The sequence below is a fragment of the Fusarium solani genome (assembly GCF_023522795.1).
Source record: "Fusarium solani strain SB1 chromosome Unknown bctg00000004, whole genome shotgun sequence".
Taxonomy (NCBI): Eukaryota; Fungi; Ascomycota; class Sordariomycetes; order Hypocreales; family Nectriaceae; genus Fusarium; species Fusarium solani.
This window is the reverse complement of record NW_027072152.1, coordinates 1315898-1335495: the sequence shown is the minus strand read 5'-3', so window position 1 is coordinate 1335495 and position 19598 is coordinate 1315898. Positions and strand designations below refer to the sequence as shown.

The window sequence follows — 19598 nt, the reverse complement described above, 5'->3', positions numbered from 1 at the left end:
GGTAGGATACAAGCTAGACATGTATCTGTTGTCCAATATGGGCTCCTGTCAACATGTTGTAAGTAAACGACGACTCGATCGTGATGCTTTCTGCGTGCATATGAACCTTAATTCTTCTCTCCTCTTTAATCTCGACTGTTGCCACGTCTTCCTCTTTCCTCATTCAACTTCTCTTCTTCCCACCTTCACGCCAAACTCTGAACCAAGCTTGTTCATGACTTCATCGACTTCTTAAGCATCTGAAGCATCTGAAGCATCTTTTAATATCTTGACAGTCTTGCCACTTAGAAGACGTCTAGAAGACGCCTGAGCTAGGTCTCGCCATCACTGCTTTGTATTCATTGTGGTTTCGTCATAGAGGAAGATGGGAGCAGAACCAGCATTCCAAGAGCCTGGCGCTCCCCTGCCTGTCCATGAGGCTGAGATAAGACGATAATTTGCCATCAAGATCGAGTCAGAAATCCGCGCCAATCCGAGAACCGCAAACTTTAAACTCAACGCTGTGCAAGTCGCCACTATCTTGTCTGTTCCCTTGTCCGCCCTTCGACCCGGCGGCTACCTATCGTCTAGAGTCCTATCGGGAGAGGTGCATCAACGGCTAGTGGGCCTGCCATCACTTGTCAAGCATTGTGAGTATCAATGGTTCATCCTTGGCTTGGTATATAAGCTTGCGAGCTAACGATTCCTTCTCCCCCTACAGTCTTGAAGCAACTAGTACCCTTCAAAGGGCCAGAACATCCTGAGGAGCGCAAGTGCTCCGAGCGAGACGAAAATGTCTGCGTTCTCACCGGCACAAGCAAGCCTTGGGTCGACCATATCGTCCCTTTCGCATGGAACGACACCCTGGCCAACATCCAGAAGACGGAAAAAGTCTTCCAGCATATCCAAGCCTTCTTCGGCAAAGATTGGCTCCTCAGATATCGGCCATATCTTCTCAACCCACAGCAACTAGGCGGCTCCGACAAGGTGTGGAATATGCTTTGTATCAACCTCTCGAATTCCTGCTGATGGAGGAGCGCCAAGTTCGGGTTCAAATGTTTGGGCATCAGGTCGACTACACAAGGCGAGTCTGTTGTCATTCTACAATTCCACTGGATGCCACGCCGAAATATGGACCCGACAAAGGGGATGTCGCTACAAGGACAAAACAACGACTCTGACAAGATGGTTGAGTGTGCCAGGTCATTTCATAGTGACGGAGGCTCTAACTTGATTCATGAATTGCCCGAGCTCTCGATCCCATCTGGACACTTGATCCACGTCCCGATGCCCAACTCCGAAGCGGTCCATTTCAAGGCCATGATCGACCTCCAATGGGCCATGCTCGTTATGGTTGCCTTTTGTGGTGCTGCTGATGCGCCTCAACTCCTACCTGACCATGAATAGTTCTATGTTGGCTATTAAAATGTCGATGACTAGGAGTCGAGAACCAGGGAATGGGTCAACGCACACACTGGCTGCCATAGCTGAAGTAGTAGGGTAGCAGATATTTGGCATGCATCCTGTCAACCTGGCTATGGCACATCTTTGTTCAAGAATTAGCACGGGTTCCATCTTGCCTTGGATTGCCCCATCTCCTTTCAGGATTGCGACTAGACTAAAAATAAAGAGACGATTATGAGGATTTACCTAAAATGAGCACCTAGCTACTCTAAGTAGTATGCTAAATGGGCCAAGTTGGTGTCCTAAATATCAGCCCCTTTGACAAATGCCATGACAGCGTACCGAAAGGTTCCATTCGCATACCCACGTCTCATGGCGCGGAACGACTGCAAGAAAGCGATGCCATCACGGCCCTGTGTGAAGGCGAATGCCCAAAGTGATGGGTTTTGGACGAGCGACCAAGTAATGTCCCTATCGAGGAGAGTCAGTTTGGTACCATAGCCAACTGGATGAAGTACATACCATGTCTTTCGGACCTCTTGGCTGATATCGTTTGGACCAGAGAAGATGTCGAGTCCTGCTTGGTTCGCAAGATCGATATAGCCTTGCTGGGTGCAGAGTGGGGGAAGAAGCATGCCATCTGCCTTCACGTTAGTATTCGAGCAGAGCTTTGGTGTTTCGTCACTTGTTACCTTCAATGGGCTTGATGTCGTTGACAAAGGCCGCCTCGTTCAGGTCCTCGGCTTTGAACCAGTCCGCCAACACCAGCTTACCTCCTGGTTTGAGGACCTTTTTCGCGTTCTCAAAGAACAGGGCTTTGTTTGGGAAATGGCTTAGCGCCTCACTTATCCACACAGCGTCAAAGGATCCTTGCTGGTCGTCAAAGAAGTCACCCATCTTTTCGGCATCCAGCTCGAGAAACCGGACCTTTCCGGCACCCAGTGGGGTGAAACCACCATCATCTGGGCTTTTACTCAAATCCGTCTGTGAATGTTCTTGATTTGCGGCTTTGGTGAGGCGGTTTGCGATTTCAACTTGCTTGGGCGAGATGGTGATGCCGGTGACGGAGCAGCCATGCTCAGAGGCTAGATAGCGAGATGTCCCACCAATGCCGCATCCCACGTCGAGAACAGTCGTGTTGGACGAAAGCTTGGAGGCGTCAAGTAGTAGTCGGATGAGGTTTATCTGTGCCTGTTCTTTTGTCTGCGTTTCCTGGGATTCTGGAGTTGGCCAGTATCCGTGGTGGATGTGCTCGCCCCTGGTGGAATGGGGGGTCAGTATGTTTTGGGAGCAAGGCACATGGGGTCAACGTGAAGAGACTAATGATGTATTTGATTGCGGTCAAAGAAAAAGCCTGAGAACGAACCATAAACTCAGGTAGTAGTCACTGGCCAAGTCATAGTGGAGCTTGATCCTGTCCTTGAGAGCTTGCATGGTGGAGTGGGCGAGACCGAGAGGAGTGTCATATTGCTTGCTCAGGTCGGTGGCCTGGTCGTTAGGAACCACGGTAGTCATAGTTGGTGAGTAGCTGTAAAGCTTGTATAGAAACTAGGGTGTGCAATCCGGCGAGTCTGATTTACTGCCAATAATATGATGGTGATGGTGGGTGCTGAGGGTATTCAAGTTGGGGATCTTGATGTACCCCGCTATCCAGTGCAGTGCAACAGTGACTGCTGAGTGGGTGAAACCACCGACGCATCCGAGACACATAGTATTCCTCGGGCAAGAGAAGCCATGGCCTCAACACTCGTACCTCAGCCGCATGTATCGGCCTGGGATGTGAGAGGGAACGTAGCTCGGTTCGTGATCATGGAGGCGCTGGAACCTTTCACCGTTGTGGGGTCGTTAAATTACCACAGTGACTGCTTGGCAGACACATCCAGACTAGCAAAAGCAGTGCACGGTGCTCAAAGAAATAAAGGTCTGCCCAGCTTTCAAATATCACAGTTCCAGGCCGTCTGGCTATTTTAAGCTTGTGCCGTGATGGTTGGGCTGCAGCTTCTCGAATGTCAGGTTCTCGTTTCACTACGCGCCAGCTGAACCGTGAGCCGCTGTCATTACAGCCAATCATTTCACACGAAGCGGCCCAAACGGCGACCTCTTTCGATACACAAGGCGCTTCGTAAAATTACAACCCGAAAACACTTTTCGAGAGCCGCTGAAAGACTGATCCTATTGTCGTCACCTATTCTCGCCATCTTCCGATCGGTTCGTCTTGAGGTGGGATGGTGTTCCCTATCCCAGTTCCCCTCCAAGTGACGTCACTGCTCCCAAGACCAGAATTTAAGCTTGATTCACTATCGGCTAAAGAACGATTCTTCCTCGCCGCAGACGGTCTCGTTTCAGAATCTGCACGGCGATGATTAGAAACACGAGCTACCTCGTTCCAGAAAATCCGGTTTCGACATCGTTCGGGCCCGTATCCAGACTTGCCAAGTGGCAAGCCTTTGGACGAGATCGGCGGTTGTCGGCCACGTGAACCCTTGTCGCCAAAGAGACCCTGGCAGTGGAGGAGGGGGGGTGGCAGGGACCAGGGACCAGGGACAAATGGGCTGAACAAAGGCTTGATTGGACCTGAGGCGCTGCCTTCTCCCACACTCTTCACGACGACATCCCAGTCCGCCACCGTGAAAACGTTCACCACCACAGGTTGCGTTGGAGATGATCCTATCCGTTTGGAATATGGCGCCCTTCTGTTTCTTGCGAGACCCTGCTCTCGCCAGTCACTCCGTGATGGGGTCTCGGTGCTATTCGCCCATCTCGCATGCCGTAGTCGGTCACGGTCTCGGGCACGGCGATGGGGACCTGCTAGCAATGGCGTCACCCTCTGCCCGAAATCAAGATGCGTCGTCTCCCTATCAGTTAAAATGACCTGCTCTCCGCTGCCGTGCCTGATGGTGAGACTTTTTCCGGTGGGCACCATTCACGACGTCGTTCCGTGGTGTTTTTACCCCCTTGCCCATCTGCGTGAGTCACTTGTTATATATCTACGCTTCACTTCGCACCCCATTCACTTGGAGGCTGCCTATTGATGCCCGTGATATTGTGACTTTTTCTCATTTGTGCAAGTTTGTCAATTTTTCTTTTTTGGAGCGACCTATTAAACAATCCGTGCTTGAGGCGGCTGGGCCACTTCAAGCGACAAGTCAAACAACGATAGCCCAGCCAAGAAAAGACTCATCAACCTCCAGCCTCCTCATTCTATTAGAAACGTCAGCTCGGGGAGACGTCAGCTTCGGACCTGTTTGAGCGGCCCGTATTCTTTGTGCTCTCGGCTCAGTTTGAAGCCTCTTCTACTCAGGCCTCTGACTGCGTCGTGAGTGGCCACCGGTGTTGGGCGGGCGCTTAGCTCGACCTCACTTTGCAAGGTCTAAGCGCCAGCCGCTCAAAGGCGAGAAAGGTAATCTGAGGGCGGTTCTGAGTCCGGTTCCTATTTGGGGAATTCTCATTCATTCGAGGTTCCAATAGTGGAGTTTTTCGCCCGGGGTAAGTTGCAGCGCCTTGCAGCCAAAACTTCCCTTATTGTCTTTGCTCCCCTTCCTATTGTCCTATTATTCTGCGCTTTGCTTCCTCTTTCACACACACAATCTCTCCCCTCATTCACAACAATAAACAAGGTCATCATGGAATCATAGAGGCTAGATCGGGAAATCTTTTGCTCACGGCCGTTAATTTTCCTTTGTCCCATTTCTTTCATCTCTCTCTTTGTCTAGTTAATCGTCACACTTCCTCCGTCTTAATCCAGGGATCACTCGAATATTGGCATCATCCTCTGCCTTTCCCTTCAACTTCTATTCTCTCTTCTCTATTTTCATATTTGATCCTTCAGAGATACCAACAAGCATAGATTCAACATGTTCTCCTCACGGAAACAACCTGACGACCCGCCGGTCTACCCGGCCGTCCCTGACTCCCTCCGGACAGAGTCGATCGAAATGTCCGAGATGCGAAAGGTTCAGGAAGCCCGCGCCGATACTGCTCCTACCGTTACTCCGTACCTCAGTCTCCGTTCAAGGCTCTCTCAGATTTGGATGAATCGCTGGACGATCCTCCTCCTTCTGGTCCTGATTCGAGTCATCATCCTCATCGCCGACCTCAACGACAATGTCGGGGATGCTAAAACCAAGGCCCTCTCGGCCTGTACCAAAGTCGAAGATGTTGGAAGCGCCATGGCTTCCATGCCTCATTACCTGTCACGAGGTGTCAACGAGCTTGCCGCTTCTGGAATCGAAAAGTCCGTCGAGGCTATGGTGTACATGCTCGACCTCATCATCGTCGGCGTCCAGAACCTCATCATCTTCTACATTAACTTCCTTGTTGCCACTTACGTCTGCCTCATCACAGCCATGGTCCATGGTAGTCTTGACGTCGTTGCTAATGTCACCGAGGATGCCACCAAGGCTTTCAACAAGATTATCGACAAGGTTGCCAAGGAGATTGAAGACATTGCCGGAAACCTCGAGGATGGCATTAATAAGGTTACTGAGGGCATCGAGGACTCCGTATTTGGTGATCTGATCCCCGACATCCCCAAGGTCAACTTCACGGAGCCCATTCAAGACCTCAAGAACTTTGACCTCAACTCCACCACCTTTGTTTCGGATGTTCGCCAGCTCGAAGAGGATCTTCCCGACTTCCGAGAGGTCCAGAACATGACCGAGGAGGCCATCTCCAAACCTTTCAACTTTGTTCGCCAAGCCCTCAACGAAACCTACAGCAACTACAAGTTCGATCGGGATGCATTCCCTCTGGCCCAGAAGAAGCAGCTGACCTTTTGCTCCGAGAATGACGCTCTCAACGAATTCTTCACCAACCTGTTTGAGCTCATCGCCAAGGCCAAGACCATCTTCATCGTCGTTCTTGTCCTCCTGGCCGTGGCCGCCATCGTCCCCATGGCCTGGCTCGAGATCAAGCGCTGGCGACGACAGCAGCAGCATGCGCGTCTCATTGCTAAGGGCCAATTCGACTCCATGGACGTTGTCTACATCGCCTCTCGCCCCATGACCGCGACCTGGGGAATAAAGGTCGCCTCTCGCTTCAAGGGCAAGAAGCAGATCCTGGTGCGTTGGTGCATTGCCTACGCCACCTCTGTGCCGGCCCTGTTCGTCCTGTCTCTCGCGATTGCCGGTTTCTTCTCTTGCTTCTGCCAGTTCCTCCTCCTCAGGGCCGTTAGAGACGAAGTCCCTGCTCTGGCTGACCAGGTTGGCGCCTTTGCCGACGACGTGGTACAGAGCCTGGAGAGCGTTTCTGATGAATGGGCCAATGGTGCCAACGGTGTCATCAAGGGCCTCAACGACGACATCAACAATGACGTTCTCGGCTACGTTACTAACGCTACGGACGCCGTCAACGACACCCTCAACACCTTCCTTGAAACCATGGATGATGGCCTCAACACTGCGTTCAAGGGCACTATCCTTCTCGACCCCATCAAGACTGTCCTGCACTGCGTCATCGGCATCAAGATCGAGAGTGTGCAAAAGGGTCTCACATGGGTGCACGACCACTCTCAAGTCAACTTCCCCCTCTTTGAGAACAACACATTCAGCATGGGCGCCAAGGACTCGATTGATGGTGACTCGGACCTTAACACGTTCCTTGCATCCCCGTCGAGCGTCACTACTGATGAGGTCACGGGGGCTGTGCAGGCTGTCACCGACTGGCTCCACAACAATCTGATCCAGGATGCCCTCATCTCCACCGGCTTGCTGCTACTCTACTGCGTTGTGGTACTCATCGGTGTTGTATGGACACTGGCTGGCATGGCCTCACCCGACAAAGGCCGTGCCGAAGGTGGCATGCGTTACACTGGAGACGACCGACCCAACGCAAGTCCCCATATCGGACATCGCGACGAGACCAACCCTGGCGGCGTGATGCACTTCCCTCGATTTGGATCCTCCTCAGGCGAGGAAGACAGCTACAGACAAGCACCGAGCGGAGGTGACGAAAAGCTCATGTCCGGCGCAACAGGGGGTCGTCCCATGCCGGTCGAGGGCAACCAAAGAAGCAGCTCCTACGGCTACCTCGACTCGACAAGCGGCAAGTACTAGGAAGTCTGGAGCCCATTGACCGGTTGAAGGGGAATTGGGGAGGAGGCGTCAAGATTCTCTCCATCTTTTCTTTGTTGCAGTTTTTCTCGCTACTCCCGGTCTGGGCTGGACCTTGTGCCGGAAGATACTCTCCCTACCGTATGACTGCATGAAAACGACGGGGGATCATGATGACAATTGCATGGACGGCGTTGATAATACTTTGGAACTGGAGGCAACTCGAAATCTTTTCTTGTCATTTCATTTGTTTTTTGTACTGTTTCGAAGGGAGAACATCGAATAGTTGGCTTCCGTATCACAAGGGGCGACCCCGAGTCTGGGTTCGCGCGGGTCTGCACGTTACATACTGTAGTCACGATGGCAAACCAGATTGTTCCTAGCCCTAGATTGAGACAAGAATAACAACTGATGGCTACACGTATGCAGTCTGTATGTCGTGGTGATGTCGCGTGTAAGTCATGTTGGCGTCTCGGCGGCCATGCTCGGAGTTGCTTGGCGCATGCATAATCCTCCGGGGTGCATGATTCAAGGGTATGGCATCCATCTGCCAACAATGAATCATACGTACCGTAAGTTAGATCCGCTAATCCATGCCATTCAACGGCCGTGTAACGTGTTTTGGTGAATGCCATGTCCTCCAAGCTGTCCGGAGCTGTCATCATGACTGCCGTTTTAGGCAAGTCCGGGGCCGGAGTGGGGTACATGGATGCCCGCTGCAGGGCGGAGTGTGGACGGAATATGCAGGTGCAGGCGACGTGCAGGAAGGAGCAGCGGCGGCAGGAGCTAATTGAGCCAGAGGTGTGGCGGAGAGCATTCTTCCGGAATCGGGTGGCGTAAACTTCCAGTCACCAAAGGAAACTCCAACTCGTTGATTCGCCTTCCCCGACTTTTTTCTTTTCTCTTAAAAAGAGTCCCAAGGCCGACACCTTTTTTCGAGTTTACAAGTCAAGAAAGCAACTTCTCCGACGAACAAGACACTCGATCAGAATCATGGAGGCCATCAGACAAACTTTCCAGCGCTGCAAGTCGCAGAACAGGGTCAGTTCACACTCCAGTTGCCCCTCCGCGGGGTAAAGAGACAAGAGTCACAACTTTTTTACCGGGAGCCATAATGGACTGACAATGGGGTTTTCTGTGTTGAATATAGTCTGCGCTGGTATCATATGTCACTGCTGGTTATCCCAAGCCTGAGGACACTCCCGATATCCTCCTGGCTTTGGAAAAGGGTGGTGCCGGTGAGTGCCTCTGGTCCGAATGACGTTGCGATTTTTGCGCTGATCACACAAAAGATGTTCTCGAGCTCGGTGCACCCTTTACCGACCCAATTGCCGACGGCCCGACCATTCAGACTGCCAACACGGTTCGTACGAGACTTGGAAACATCAATGGGCGGGAATTGACTTGGTGTAGATTGCTCTCGACAATGGCGTCACGATCGAGTCCACCCTCGGCATGGTCAAGGCGGCCCGAGACCGCGGTCTGAAGGCTCCTGTCCTGCTCATGGGTTACTACAACCCCCTTCTTAGCTACGGTGAGGAGCGACTCCTCGAGGATTGCAAGACCTCCGGTGTCAATGGCTTCATCGTCGTCGATCTGCCTCCCGAGGAGGCCATCTCCTTCCGAAAGCTCTGCAACAAGGGCCAGTGAGTTGAACCACACAGCGAAACCCAGACTTTGATACTGACTCAAATATCCAAGCCTTTCTTACGTCCCTCTCATCGCCCCCGCTACTTCTGATACCCGAATGAAGATCCTCTGCCAGCTGGCCGACTCTTTCATCTATGTCGTCTCAAGAATGGGTGTTACTGGCGCTACCGGAACTCTCAACGCCAACCTCCCCGCTCTTCTGGAGCGAGTTAAGAAGTACAGCGGCAACAAGCCCGCCGCTGTTGGATTCGGTGTCAGCACCCGTGAACACTTCCTGAGCGTCGCTACCCTTGCCGATGGTGTCGTCGTTGGCAGTCAGATTATCACAACTATCAAGAACGCCGAGCCTGGTCAGGCTCTTGCCGACATTGAGAAGTACTGCGCCTATCTGTCAGGTCGTGACTCGGAGGAGAACACCCGGGAGGTTGGTCTTGTTGAGGCTGTCGCCGGAGCCAAGGAGCCCAGCGGAGACAATGTCACTGTCGAGGCAACTGTGACGGATAACGATATCAGTGCTGAGGAGGATAGCGCCCTGGTTGCTCAGCTCGCCGCTCTGCACGGCAAGATTCCTGAGCGATTCGGCGAGTTTGGTGGTCAGTACGTTCCCGAGAGCTTGATGGACTGCCTGTCACAACTGGAGGACGGATTCAACGCCATCAAGGACGACCCTGCTTTCTGGGAGGAGTACCGGTCCTACTATGAGTACATGGGACGACCCGGCCATCTGCATCTGGCCGATCGTTTGACTGAGCATGCTGGCGGCGCCAACATCTGGCTCAAGCGTGAGGATCTGAACCACACTGGTAGCCACAAGATCAACAACGCCCTGGGACAGCTCCTCCTGGCTCGAAGACTCGGAAAGACCCGCATTATCGCTGAGACTGGTGCTGGTCAGCACGGTGTTGCTACCGCCACTGTCTGTGCCAAGTTTGGCATGGAGTGCACAGTTTATATGGGCGCTGTAGGTCTACCCGCTTTGACGAGTCTGTGATACAGTGACTAACAATGTTATAGGAGGATGTCCGACGACAGGCTCTCAACGTTTTCCGTATGCGACTGCTCGGCGCCAAGGTCGTCGCTGTTGAGGCAGGAAGCAAGACCCTTCGAGATGCCGTCAACGAAGCCCTCCGCGCCTGGGTCGTTGACCTTGAGACCACCCACTACATCATCGGTTCCGCCATCGGACCTCACCCCTTCCCCACCATCGTGCGAACGTTCCAGTCCATCATCGGCCGTGAGACCAAGCAACAGATGCTCGAGAAGCGAGGAAAGCTGCCCGACGCCGTCGTGGCCTGTGTCGGCGGAGGAAGCAACGCTGTCGGCATGTTCTACCCCTTCGAGGATGAGCCTAGTGTTAAGCTTCTGGGTGTTGAGGCTGGTGGTGACGGTGTTGAGACAACAAGACACAGTGCTACCCTCACCGGTGGTTCCAAGGGTGTCCTGCACGGTGTGAGGACGTACGTCCTCCAGGACAAGCATGGTCAGATCGCCGAGACACACTCTGTGTCTGCTGGTCTTGACTACCCCGGTGTCGGTCCCGAGCTGAGCTCCTGGAAGGATAATGAGCGAGCCAAGTTCATTGCCGCCACTGACGCCCAGGCTTTCCTCGGTTTCAGGCTCATGAGCCAGCTTGAGGGTATCATCCCCGCTCTCGAGTCGGCACACGGCATCTACGGTGCCATCGAGCTGGCCAAGACGATGAAGAAGGGCGAGGATCTGGTCATCTGCCTGAGTGGCCGTGGTGACAAGGATGTGCAGAGCGTGGCGGATGAGCTTCCCAAGCTGGGACCCAAGATTGGATGGGATCTCCGTTTCTAAAAAATGATACCATGTTGAATAAGAGGTTGTATGTATGTTGTGTAGTTAGCTCCTGAAATGAGAACATGACCAAAACATGAAAAAAGATGTCTTTTTCTATCTTGGGCTTCTGGCGGTTGGTGATACAAGGGTTGTTTTGGCGTTTGATATGAGAAACAAGGGGCTTTTGGTACATATAATACATGAAACATTTATACCGTAACGTTGTCCTTTGTCGTCGTCGTCTTGAGGTCGGCCTCTGCCTTGTCAAGTTCCTTGAGCAGCAGCGCCTCCTCCTCGTCCGTCAGCTCCTCAACACCCTCGAGATCCGCCAAATCCTCGTCTCCTAGCACAAACTCATAGGCCGAGGCGGCCTTGAGCTCGGACAGCGTAGAGCGGCTGCGCAGGCTCAGAGGACCAGGGGTAGCAAAGTCCAGGGCGTACTGGATAATATCGTCCCTGTTCTCAATCTCCTTGGGCTGCATGCCCAGCGCCACCCTCTCCTCGTTGAACCTCTTTTGAATGTCCCTCGACTGCATGAGCAGCCAGCGCAGGTTCCATCCTCCGGGTCCCAGCTCCTTTAGCCTAGCGGGCTTGCTCTTGAGGAGGTACTCCTGCAGTCCTCCCTCGCGGCGGATGGTCTTGAGGACGCGGAGGGTCAACCGAGTCTTGACATTTGCGTCGACGGCGGGGAGGTGGAAGCTCTTGACGTGGACGTTGGGCCTCCAGAAGCGGCGGGCCTTGTTGTTGTACTTTTCCGCGACCGTGTTGCCGAAGCGGATGCGGGCGCTGCCGTACAGGCCCCGGTTCGACTGCTTGTAGACCCGGCGCTCGCCGTAAGGGTAGGGGGGGATCAGCCGCGAGGGGAGAAGGTGAGGCTTGATAGTCTTTGTCTGCTGGGGGAGGGTCGTGCTGAATTGGCGAGCGAGGATGCTGCTGCAGGTCGTCGTCGATGATGGTTGGAGGGCTGCCCTGAGGGCCGGCCGCGCGGAGGCAAAGGATGCCATGGTTCGGGGGGCCTTGATCGTGATGATTCGTTCAAGGACGAGGCATTGGCCTCAATTGGCGTCTGGGCGGGCGGGTATCCGAATCGCACGCCGTCAGAGATCGTTCCGTCCGTATCTCTATCGTGCTCGACTTTCTTGGTGTTGAGATTTTTGGGTCCCCGCGGGCTCGCTCGGAAGCGCTTGATGTTCCGGCCCCGGAGACATGGGGGAGTAGGTATCCAATCAGGCGACCCCACTTCGAGTTTGGAGCTTGGTTGGTGAGAGCTTCACTAACACTCCTAAATTCAATGCAAGCCTGGCTGTTTATGCTAGTGATGATTTCGCAATGACGGCTTTTCCGCCCGTGGATGATGCAGTTTTGCAGAACAATCCGGATTTTTCAAATCTCTACAACAAACTCACAAATGTCATTCTGAATCCTGATGGCTCTACAAAGGAGGACCCCGCGGCCAAGGAGCGGGCGGTTGTTCGAGAGGTAAGAATATACAATATCTTTCTACGCAAGATCTGATTCTGACTTGAGCTTTAGGAACTCGATCGTCGACGTCTGATCTCTGCCAAACATCACATCCTCACCCGCGCCGTAGCGACAGCAACACCAAGTACACCGCCCGCGACAAGAGCTTCCTCCCGTCTTCGAGCACCACAGAACCAACAACAGCCAGACACGAGGTCTCAGCAGGCACCTACTCTACCTGAACCACTCCTCGATCTCCTTCTTGTCCTGCCTCCCCTACTAGACGCCAGCATCCCGCCTCTTCCGCAAGATACCCTCGAGCTTCTGTTCACCCATCCTCCGCTCTCCGACCTCGAGACACTCCTCCCAAGTCTCGCGCCTCTTATCGCATCGAATCTACGATCTTCAGCCTTGGGCCTTGCGCGAATCGCCCATCCGACCACGAACCCGTCTTACCTCCACCGCCACATCGCCTCCCTACCCAGCACCCTATCCAGCCTCCGCTCAGACCTGACCGCTGCCGAAACCGACCTCTCGACCCACCGCCTTCGCTCCCTTGCTGCCCTGACCTCCCTCCTCCAAGCTGCCAGCCAAGCTCTTAGCATTCTCATCCGTGCCCTAGAGGCTAAGCACGGCGTGGTCGCACGAAGCCTCGAGATTCGCGCCGCAGAGGTGTCACTGCATGCCCGCCGCTACGACGCCGAGGCCGCCATTGCTGCATCCTCAGTTCGCCGCGCCGTATACTCGCCCGAGGCGATCGCCGCACTTAAGAACTACGGCGCCCACCTACGCGATGCCAAGAACCGCGGCGAGGAGCGTGTCCGTGGGCTGACGGCTGAGCTAGGCGAATACGGCGTCGGGGTTGAGGGCGGTGAGGGAAAGGAGAGAATGATGCGAGAGATGTCGCGGGTGTATAGGGAGATGGGACGACAGATGGAAGATGTTAGAGGGGATCTTGATCGACTGAATGTATGAGAGCAACCCTTTCATGTCTTACATCATGCCTCGGCATCAGGATGATAGACAGAGTCTCATCTCATGTATGGAAGCGTCGCCCGTTTTGTTTACATATTTTCACATTTCACAGCGTATACCCCTTAGAATAGCAGGTAAATAGGCACGAGGCCCGTGTATTTTATTCAGGTTACTCGTACATATATTTTCAGTTTTCGTCTCGTCGTTATCCATCAGACCAGACAGCCCGACCTAAACCCAAGACTAGGGGGTATTTTTCAGTCCATCCAATCCCTACAGCTTTCATGACCGCAGCTGTTTTTACCCAAGGGAAGAGTCTATCAGTAGCCCTGCCAATGTCCCGTTGGATTATCCTCCACTTCCCTCCTCATTACTGCCAGTACAATATTTAACCCTTGATCTTGTAGATGGCCTCGGCGAGACGGCCGACGTTCTCAGAGGTGATACCGGCGACGGAGATACGGCCGTCCTTGGTGGCGTAGACGGAGAACTCCTCAGCAAGGCGGGTCATCTCCTTGTCGGTCAGACCAGTGTAGGCGAACATGCCGATCTGGTTGGTGATGTGGGACCAGTCGTGCTTGGAGCCGAGCTTCTCGAGGTTGTCCTTGAGGAGAGCACGCATGGTGATGATGCGGTCAGCCATCTCCTTGACCTCACCGAGCCACTGCTTGTAGAGAGTAGGGCTGTTGAGGATCTCGGAGGCGATGCGAGCACCGTGGATGGGGGGGTTGGAGTACAGAGGTCGGATGAGAATCTTGAGCTGAGAGTCGACACGCTTCTTCTCATCGGCATCGGCGCAGACGATGGAGAAGGCACCAATACGCTCACCGTAGAGACCCTATCAATTTGTTAGCACTCTGTATGATACCGAACAAAATCCGAGCATGTCCGAGACTCACCATGTTCTTGGCGAAAGACTGGCAGAGGGCAATGTTGTGGCCCTGCTCAACGAAGTAACGGACAGCGAAGGCATCCTTGTCGGTGTCACCGCTGGCGAAGCCCTGGTAGGCCATGTCGAAGAAGGCGAAGTGGCCCTTCTCCTTGACGACATCAGAGATCTGCTTCCACTGCTCCTGGCTGGGGTCAACACCAGTGGGGTTGTGGGCGCAAGCGTGGAAGAGGAAGACGCTGCCGTTGGGGGCAGCCTTGACATCAGCAATCAGACCCTCAAAGTCGAGGCCGATGGTGTTCTTGTCGTAGTAGCGGTACTGCTCAACCTCGAGACCGGCGTGGTTGAAGACAGCCTTGTGGTTAGCCCACGAGGGGGTGGGGATGTAGATCTTCTTCTCGCCGGGGAAGAACTTAGCGAGGAAAGCAGCACCAACTCGGAGGGCACCAGTACCGGAGATGGTCTGGGTGATGGTGATGCGCTCAAGGGCGGGGTTGTTGGCGCCGTAAGCCAGCTTGGCGGCGGCGGGAGCGAACTCGGGGACACCAGTGATGCCGGCGTACTCCTTGTTCAGCTTGGCCTCAACCACCTTCTTCTCAGCCTCGCGGACGGAGGGCAGGACGTAGGGCTTGCCAGCATCGTCACGGTAGGCACCGACACCTGTAAACGGATCGAGTCAGATTAAGCTCGGACACAACGGGGAGCCTCCGCGGTCGGTGCGAGGGTAATGGCGTGGGGGTGACGTCGGACGTACCCAGGTTGATCTTCTTGTCGAACTTGTCGGCCTTGAAGGCTTCGGTGATACCTGGAGATGGGGTTAGCACCAATGTGCTTGGTGATGAGGTGTTTTTTCCAGCACCATTCCCCTCTGTTCGGGGGAACGGAGTATGGAGTATGAATCATACGTACCCAGAATGGCCTGTTTTTGTGCGAAAGAAGCGATTGATTAACAACGGAGCTTGCAAAAAGCTCAAGAGCACAAGAAATAACTTACATCCTGTGACAAGTTAGCATGAGAGGAAACGGAAGATGCGCATTGGCAGTGTGGGAGCTTCATACGGGAGGACCCTGAGGGACGTTGGCCCAGTTAGAGGCGGCACGGATGGCAGCGAGGTTGAACTGGGCGGGACGGGCAGCCTTGCGGCTGGCAACTCGGAGAGTGGACAGCATTGTGAAGGTGGTGATGGGAGGAGGAATTGATGAAGGAGGAGAGATTGACAGAGAAGAGGGAGAAGTAGGAAAGAAAAAGGACAGGAGGAGTCAGGCGGATTAAGGTGAGCGGAGTGAGGCGATGTGATGGTGGAGGTGGGCAAAAGCGTGGTGTCTAGTCGATCGGAGCTGCACGGAGGAAGGGTAGGAAGCTCTCGGCCAATCAGGACGGGGCATATGGTTCGAGGCCCCTGCAACTGATGGGGTCTTTCTTCGGTGCATGTGCCATTCTGCAGTCCGTTCCTGCCCAGCTCGAGCTCACCTCACGGAGTCACGGCCAGTGGGCGGGCCATGCCCTGCCGTGCCCTGGAGACGGAGAAAATACAGTGGGGCTACCCCGGACATCGGCGTGTTAAGAATGGCAGTCTCAGGCGCTGCTCGCTCCCTGCCGGGCGGGCGTTTTGTCTGTCATGCCCTGTGGGCAGTTCCTTCCATCTGTGTCTCAAGTGCCCAGGCGCGTCAAGCTGAGTGGTGCGCCTGAGGCGGGATGGATGTTCCTTCCCTTGTCGGCCATTGTTCCTTTTGTCCACTGTAGAGTTTCATTTCCATTCACCCATTTCTCTCGAGTGACTTTAGTCATTTCCTCGTCTCATCAACATGCGCATTGCTGAAACGAAAGCAACCGTCGATGATGGATCAACGGAACGGACAACGGAGCTCAGAACCCCCGTCGTGAATCGCCCACCTTGATCGGGGCATCAGGATCCGAGCTTCTAAAAGCCGGACCCAAAACAACAAGGGGATTTAAGATCCGGGAATCTGGAGATCTATGGAGGGTTTGCTCAACTCCCGGTCCATCCACACAGAATTCCTGGAACACCGGCTTTTTTTCTGTTCACCCGTCTCTATTCACGCACACCATTTAACACAGCCGCCATCGCCAAAACAAATATTCCCGCCGGATGAGATCCGCTCTGTACTACCTGCAGACTTTCACCAGAAAAGAAACGAAGCTCTCATCAACCGTCGGGAACCGCATCCGACCCTGTCTTCTCTCTCTTCAAGCGCTTCAATACTCCGACCGCTCCGGTCTGCTCCGGCCTGTTCACCGCGCGTCCCCTTCTGGGTCTTCCGCTGGGCCTCTCGTAGCGGGTCCGCTCTCAGGATCCGCTTCCAACACCGGCCATCTCCAGACTTCTGCTCCGTTTCTCCAGCAAGTCACCTCGTACTCCGGTCCATGCTAACGCTCCCGCTACCGCCACGAAGCGCTCGCTAGCTCGCTCCTGTTGCATCACCGAACCCTTGTCGCAGCCTCTGTCTTTCTTGCCCACCTCTGCCACCCACAGACCACAGACCGCCCTGTCCCTGACTGCCGGTCCCGTCCTCGTGACCGGCCCGGTTCCGTGTTGCCTTCGCAGCGTGGGATATTCATCTGACAGCAAGCCTCAACGCAAGCCTCAAGCAGGTGTCTGCGGCTGTCATCAAGGGATACGGTACAAGACGAAGCAATTTGCTCAAGAAGATATCTGATCAAATTGGTCCCTTCGACACCAGGCCAGCCTGCATCGCCAAGAACGTGGGGGCGCGGGAATTCCTTGGCATCGAGCGTGAGCTCCAAATAGACACCAACCTAACTACGCATCATTACAATTATTCATGACGGTTTCAACTAGAAATACATTGCAACCTTTCGTCGTTTCCCCAGCCTCAACATCCAAGGTCCATGCATGAGACTTTACATCAGGCGTCAAAGCCGATGCCAAAGGCAACGCCAACGCCAATCGCCGACCAAGATCCGAGATATCACCTTGATGAGATCTTTTAACCATGCATGGCATGGTGTAACCCGCAGGTGGCACAGCGCAGGGGCTTGTCATCTGGGGTAGCTTCGCTCAGAGCCGTGCATGGTCGACACCACCATCTCTTATGCGCCCTCGCAACCATGGACGCATGACCATCGTTTTGTTCATCTGGTCCGAATTAGGCCTTCTCATCAGCCCTGTCTGATGGTGAATCGGCGAGCTCTTCGTAGCGGTTCATGACGTTTTCTTCTACCGTCTCGTGGAACACATCTACTTCGGTCGTGGCAAACTTCCTGGCACTGATGCCTCGCTCGAAAAGCACATCGAGTTCCGCAAAGGTTCGGCCGTTCGGCTCTGGCAGGCGGAAGTAGGTGTAGATGATGCACAAAAAGCAGATGCCGCCCTGTGACCCTGGTCAGCGAATCGTTGCTTGTCAGAGCAGCTTGAAAGGATATTGGGACTCACCCAGAAGAATCCGGCATAGTTGCCCCAGTCCCAAGCGGTAGGGTTCAGCATATACGGCGTCAAGACGCTGTTGATGATGCCAATGATATTACTATTCCAATCGGGTTAGCGAACCGGACTAACAACACGTTCATGGTTGCAACATCACTCGGGATGCTATTCCGACGACCGCTGTGGGGTCAATGTTGAGAGACTCACTAAGCGTTACGGCCCAACACGACAGTCTTGATCTGGAGACGACGGGACGATAGCTCTCCAACGAGGGAGTAGCACACAGTGCCCACACTGAGCTGGTAAAAGAGTGCCCACACAATCATCATGCTGCCTGTGGCTAAAGATGCCTGGTCTCGATGAGCATCAGGTACAAGGCCGAGAAATCCCATGACGAAAAGCATAGAGCAGAGACCACAGAGCCCGTAAAGGTATAGGGTTCGTCGGCCAACGCCGAGTGTCATCAAAGCCCAAGCACCCAGCACGCCAACCATGTTAATGGCATACTGGCCGAGGGCAAACGAATACGCCTTGTCAGCTGAGAGACCGGCCTGCTCGAGGAAGTAAGTGGAATAGTTGGAAAAGGAGTTGCCGCTCAAGTTCTGTATCGCCCAGATCATGCAAACGATCTCGGTTCGACGAAGATCGACTCCTCTGAAACAGTCCCAGTATGAGGCACCGGCAGTCATCTTCTCCTCAAGGGCAGTGGTGTGCACCATCATGGCAATGGTCTCGTCAGCGTCAAAGTCGGTTTCGCGGTCGAGGCTGGTTAGACGCAGCAAGGCCTGCTTGGCCTCCTGGTTACGACCCTTTCGGACGAGCCACCAGGGCGATTCAGGAGCAAAGAAGATACCCACGCAGAGGGGCAACGGCCACATCCACTGCAGGGCATAGGGGATACGATAAGCCCACTCATCGTTACGGTTGAGCATAGAGCGAATAACGCCAATACCAATCTCCTGGCCAAGACCCCAGCAGAAGTTGACATAGGTGGTCAAGTAGCCACGGAGAGCCACAGGGCAGACCTCGGATGCATAGGTGATGGTGAGAGTCTGAAAGATACCCCACGGGATACCGCACAGAATCTCAGCAACGAGCAGGGTCTGGACGTTCTGGGCGGTAAAGAAGATAGCCGTGAAGCCGGCGACACAGATGAGGCAGGCGCATACGGTGTATCTGTACCCAAGGCGCTCTGAAACCCAACCGTTAATGAACAGGCCGATGATTTCACCGCAATTGGCTCCCTAATTAGGAGACTGTCAGCAACTTCTCTTTTCTCCGAGAGCGAAGACACGAGAATACAGGACGAGTGTCCAACTTACATTGCTCAGACCGGCCTGCCAAGCGGCGGGAACCTGGTAGGTGCCGTCGTCGCCAAGAACACCATACTTTTTGTTGAACTGGGGGAAAGCGTCTAATGGCAAATGTCAGAGGATGGCTCAACTACATGGTTGAATGCTGATGGTAGTGATGGTGGGTGGGTATCCCAGATTGCGTTCGAGAACAAATAGATTGTCAAGTGAACAAGGGGAGTGGGAGGCATACAAAAATTGTTGACAAGACTAATGTCATAACCCTCCATTGCGATACAGGTGGAGATAAGGATACTCCAGAAGATGGCCTTGGGGTAGAGCTTGATGCCCTGACGAAGGGTCATCTTGCGCTCCTTGTGAGCGGCGGCACGGGCATGCTCGATGATGTTACGGTGCGTCTTGCTGGGATCGGAGCTGTCGAGCGCGGCCGACTCGTCAACGGCCGAGTCAATAGCGGCCGAAGTATCGGCAGGCGTCTTTGACGGCGGGGCGTCGGCCGGGGCTGGCGACACCTTGTCTTGGTTGTCGGCCATGGCTTTGCCTGGTCAAGCCTGCAATGGGTGGGAGGACTTGACAAGACAAGCTCTGCCAAGATAGTGCTGTGGCTCAACTGACGGGAACTAAGAGGATACCAGTCTTGGATGGCTCAGAGACGCTGATGAGATCGAGT

General features: G+C 54.1%; 8 protein-coding genes across 8 annotated transcripts; 4 read left to right on the top strand and 4 right to left on the bottom strand.

The window, feature by feature from the left end:
* Positions 1–37: 37 nt before the first annotated feature.
* Positions 38–1386, top strand: MRS44_007503 (uncharacterized protein; the record flags this gene model as incomplete). Its single annotated transcript, XM_065620554.1, has 4 exons — positions 38–58; positions 449–629; positions 728–966; positions 1024–1386. 4 exons carry the CDS (start codon positions 38–40, stop codon positions 1384–1386), a joined length of 804 nt encoding a protein of 267 aa, XP_065476626.1.
* A 299-nt stretch (positions 1387–1685) lies between these two features.
* On the bottom strand, positions 1686–2898 carry MRS44_007502 (uncharacterized protein; the record flags this gene model as incomplete). Its single annotated transcript, XM_046281438.2, has 4 exons — positions 1686–1854; positions 1906–2023; positions 2076–2641; positions 2750–2898. 4 exons carry the CDS (start codon positions 2896–2898, stop codon positions 1686–1688), a joined length of 1002 nt encoding a protein of 333 aa, XP_046128959.2.
* Positions 2899–5237: 2339 nt separating this feature from the next.
* MRS44_007501 (uncharacterized protein) lies at positions 5238–7436 on the top strand (the record flags this gene model as incomplete). The annotated part of the gene is made up of 1 exon (XM_046276964.2): positions 5238–7436. The coding sequence occupies one exon, from the start codon at positions 5238–5240 to the stop codon at positions 7434–7436; it is 2199 nt and encodes a 732-aa protein (XP_046128960.1).
* Positions 7437–8426: 990 nt separating this feature from the next.
* On the top strand, positions 8427–10901 carry MRS44_007500 (uncharacterized protein; the record flags this gene model as incomplete). The annotated part of the gene is made up of 6 exons (XM_046277553.2): positions 8427–8474; positions 8584–8671; positions 8726–8796; positions 8847–9079; positions 9135–10044; positions 10098–10901. The coding sequence occupies 6 exons, from the start codon at positions 8427–8429 to the stop codon at positions 10899–10901; spliced, it is 2154 nt and encodes a 717-aa protein (XP_046128961.1).
* A 191-nt stretch (positions 10902–11092) lies between these two features.
* On the bottom strand, positions 11093–11887 carry MRS44_007499 (mitochondrial 54S ribosomal protein bL28m; the record flags this gene model as incomplete). Its single annotated transcript, XM_046277590.2, has 1 exon — positions 11093–11887. The coding sequence occupies one exon, from the start codon at positions 11885–11887 to the stop codon at positions 11093–11095; it is 795 nt and encodes a 264-aa protein (XP_046128962.1).
* A 325-nt stretch (positions 11888–12212) lies between these two features.
* On the top strand, positions 12213–13319 carry MRS44_007498 (uncharacterized protein; the record flags this gene model as incomplete). Its single annotated transcript, XM_046276965.2, has 2 exons — positions 12213–12362; positions 12417–13319. 2 exons carry the CDS (start codon positions 12213–12215, stop codon positions 13317–13319), a joined length of 1053 nt encoding a protein of 350 aa, XP_046128963.1.
* Positions 13320–13707: 388 nt separating this feature from the next.
* On the bottom strand, positions 13708–15378 carry MRS44_007497 (uncharacterized protein; the record flags this gene model as incomplete). The annotated part of the gene is made up of 5 exons (XM_065620553.1): positions 13708–14157; positions 14219–14868; positions 14963–15013; positions 15199–15205; positions 15268–15378. 5 exons carry the CDS (start codon positions 15376–15378, stop codon positions 13708–13710), a joined length of 1269 nt encoding a protein of 422 aa, XP_065476625.1.
* Positions 15379–17337: 1959 nt separating this feature from the next.
* On the bottom strand, positions 17338–19461 carry MRS44_007496 (uncharacterized protein; the record flags this gene model as incomplete). Its single annotated transcript, XM_046271265.2, has 5 exons — positions 17338–17562; positions 17625–17715; positions 17823–18859; positions 18938–19029; positions 19161–19461. 5 exons carry the CDS (start codon positions 19459–19461, stop codon positions 17338–17340), a joined length of 1746 nt encoding a protein of 581 aa, XP_046128965.1.
* Positions 19462–19598: the final 137 nt, after the last annotated feature.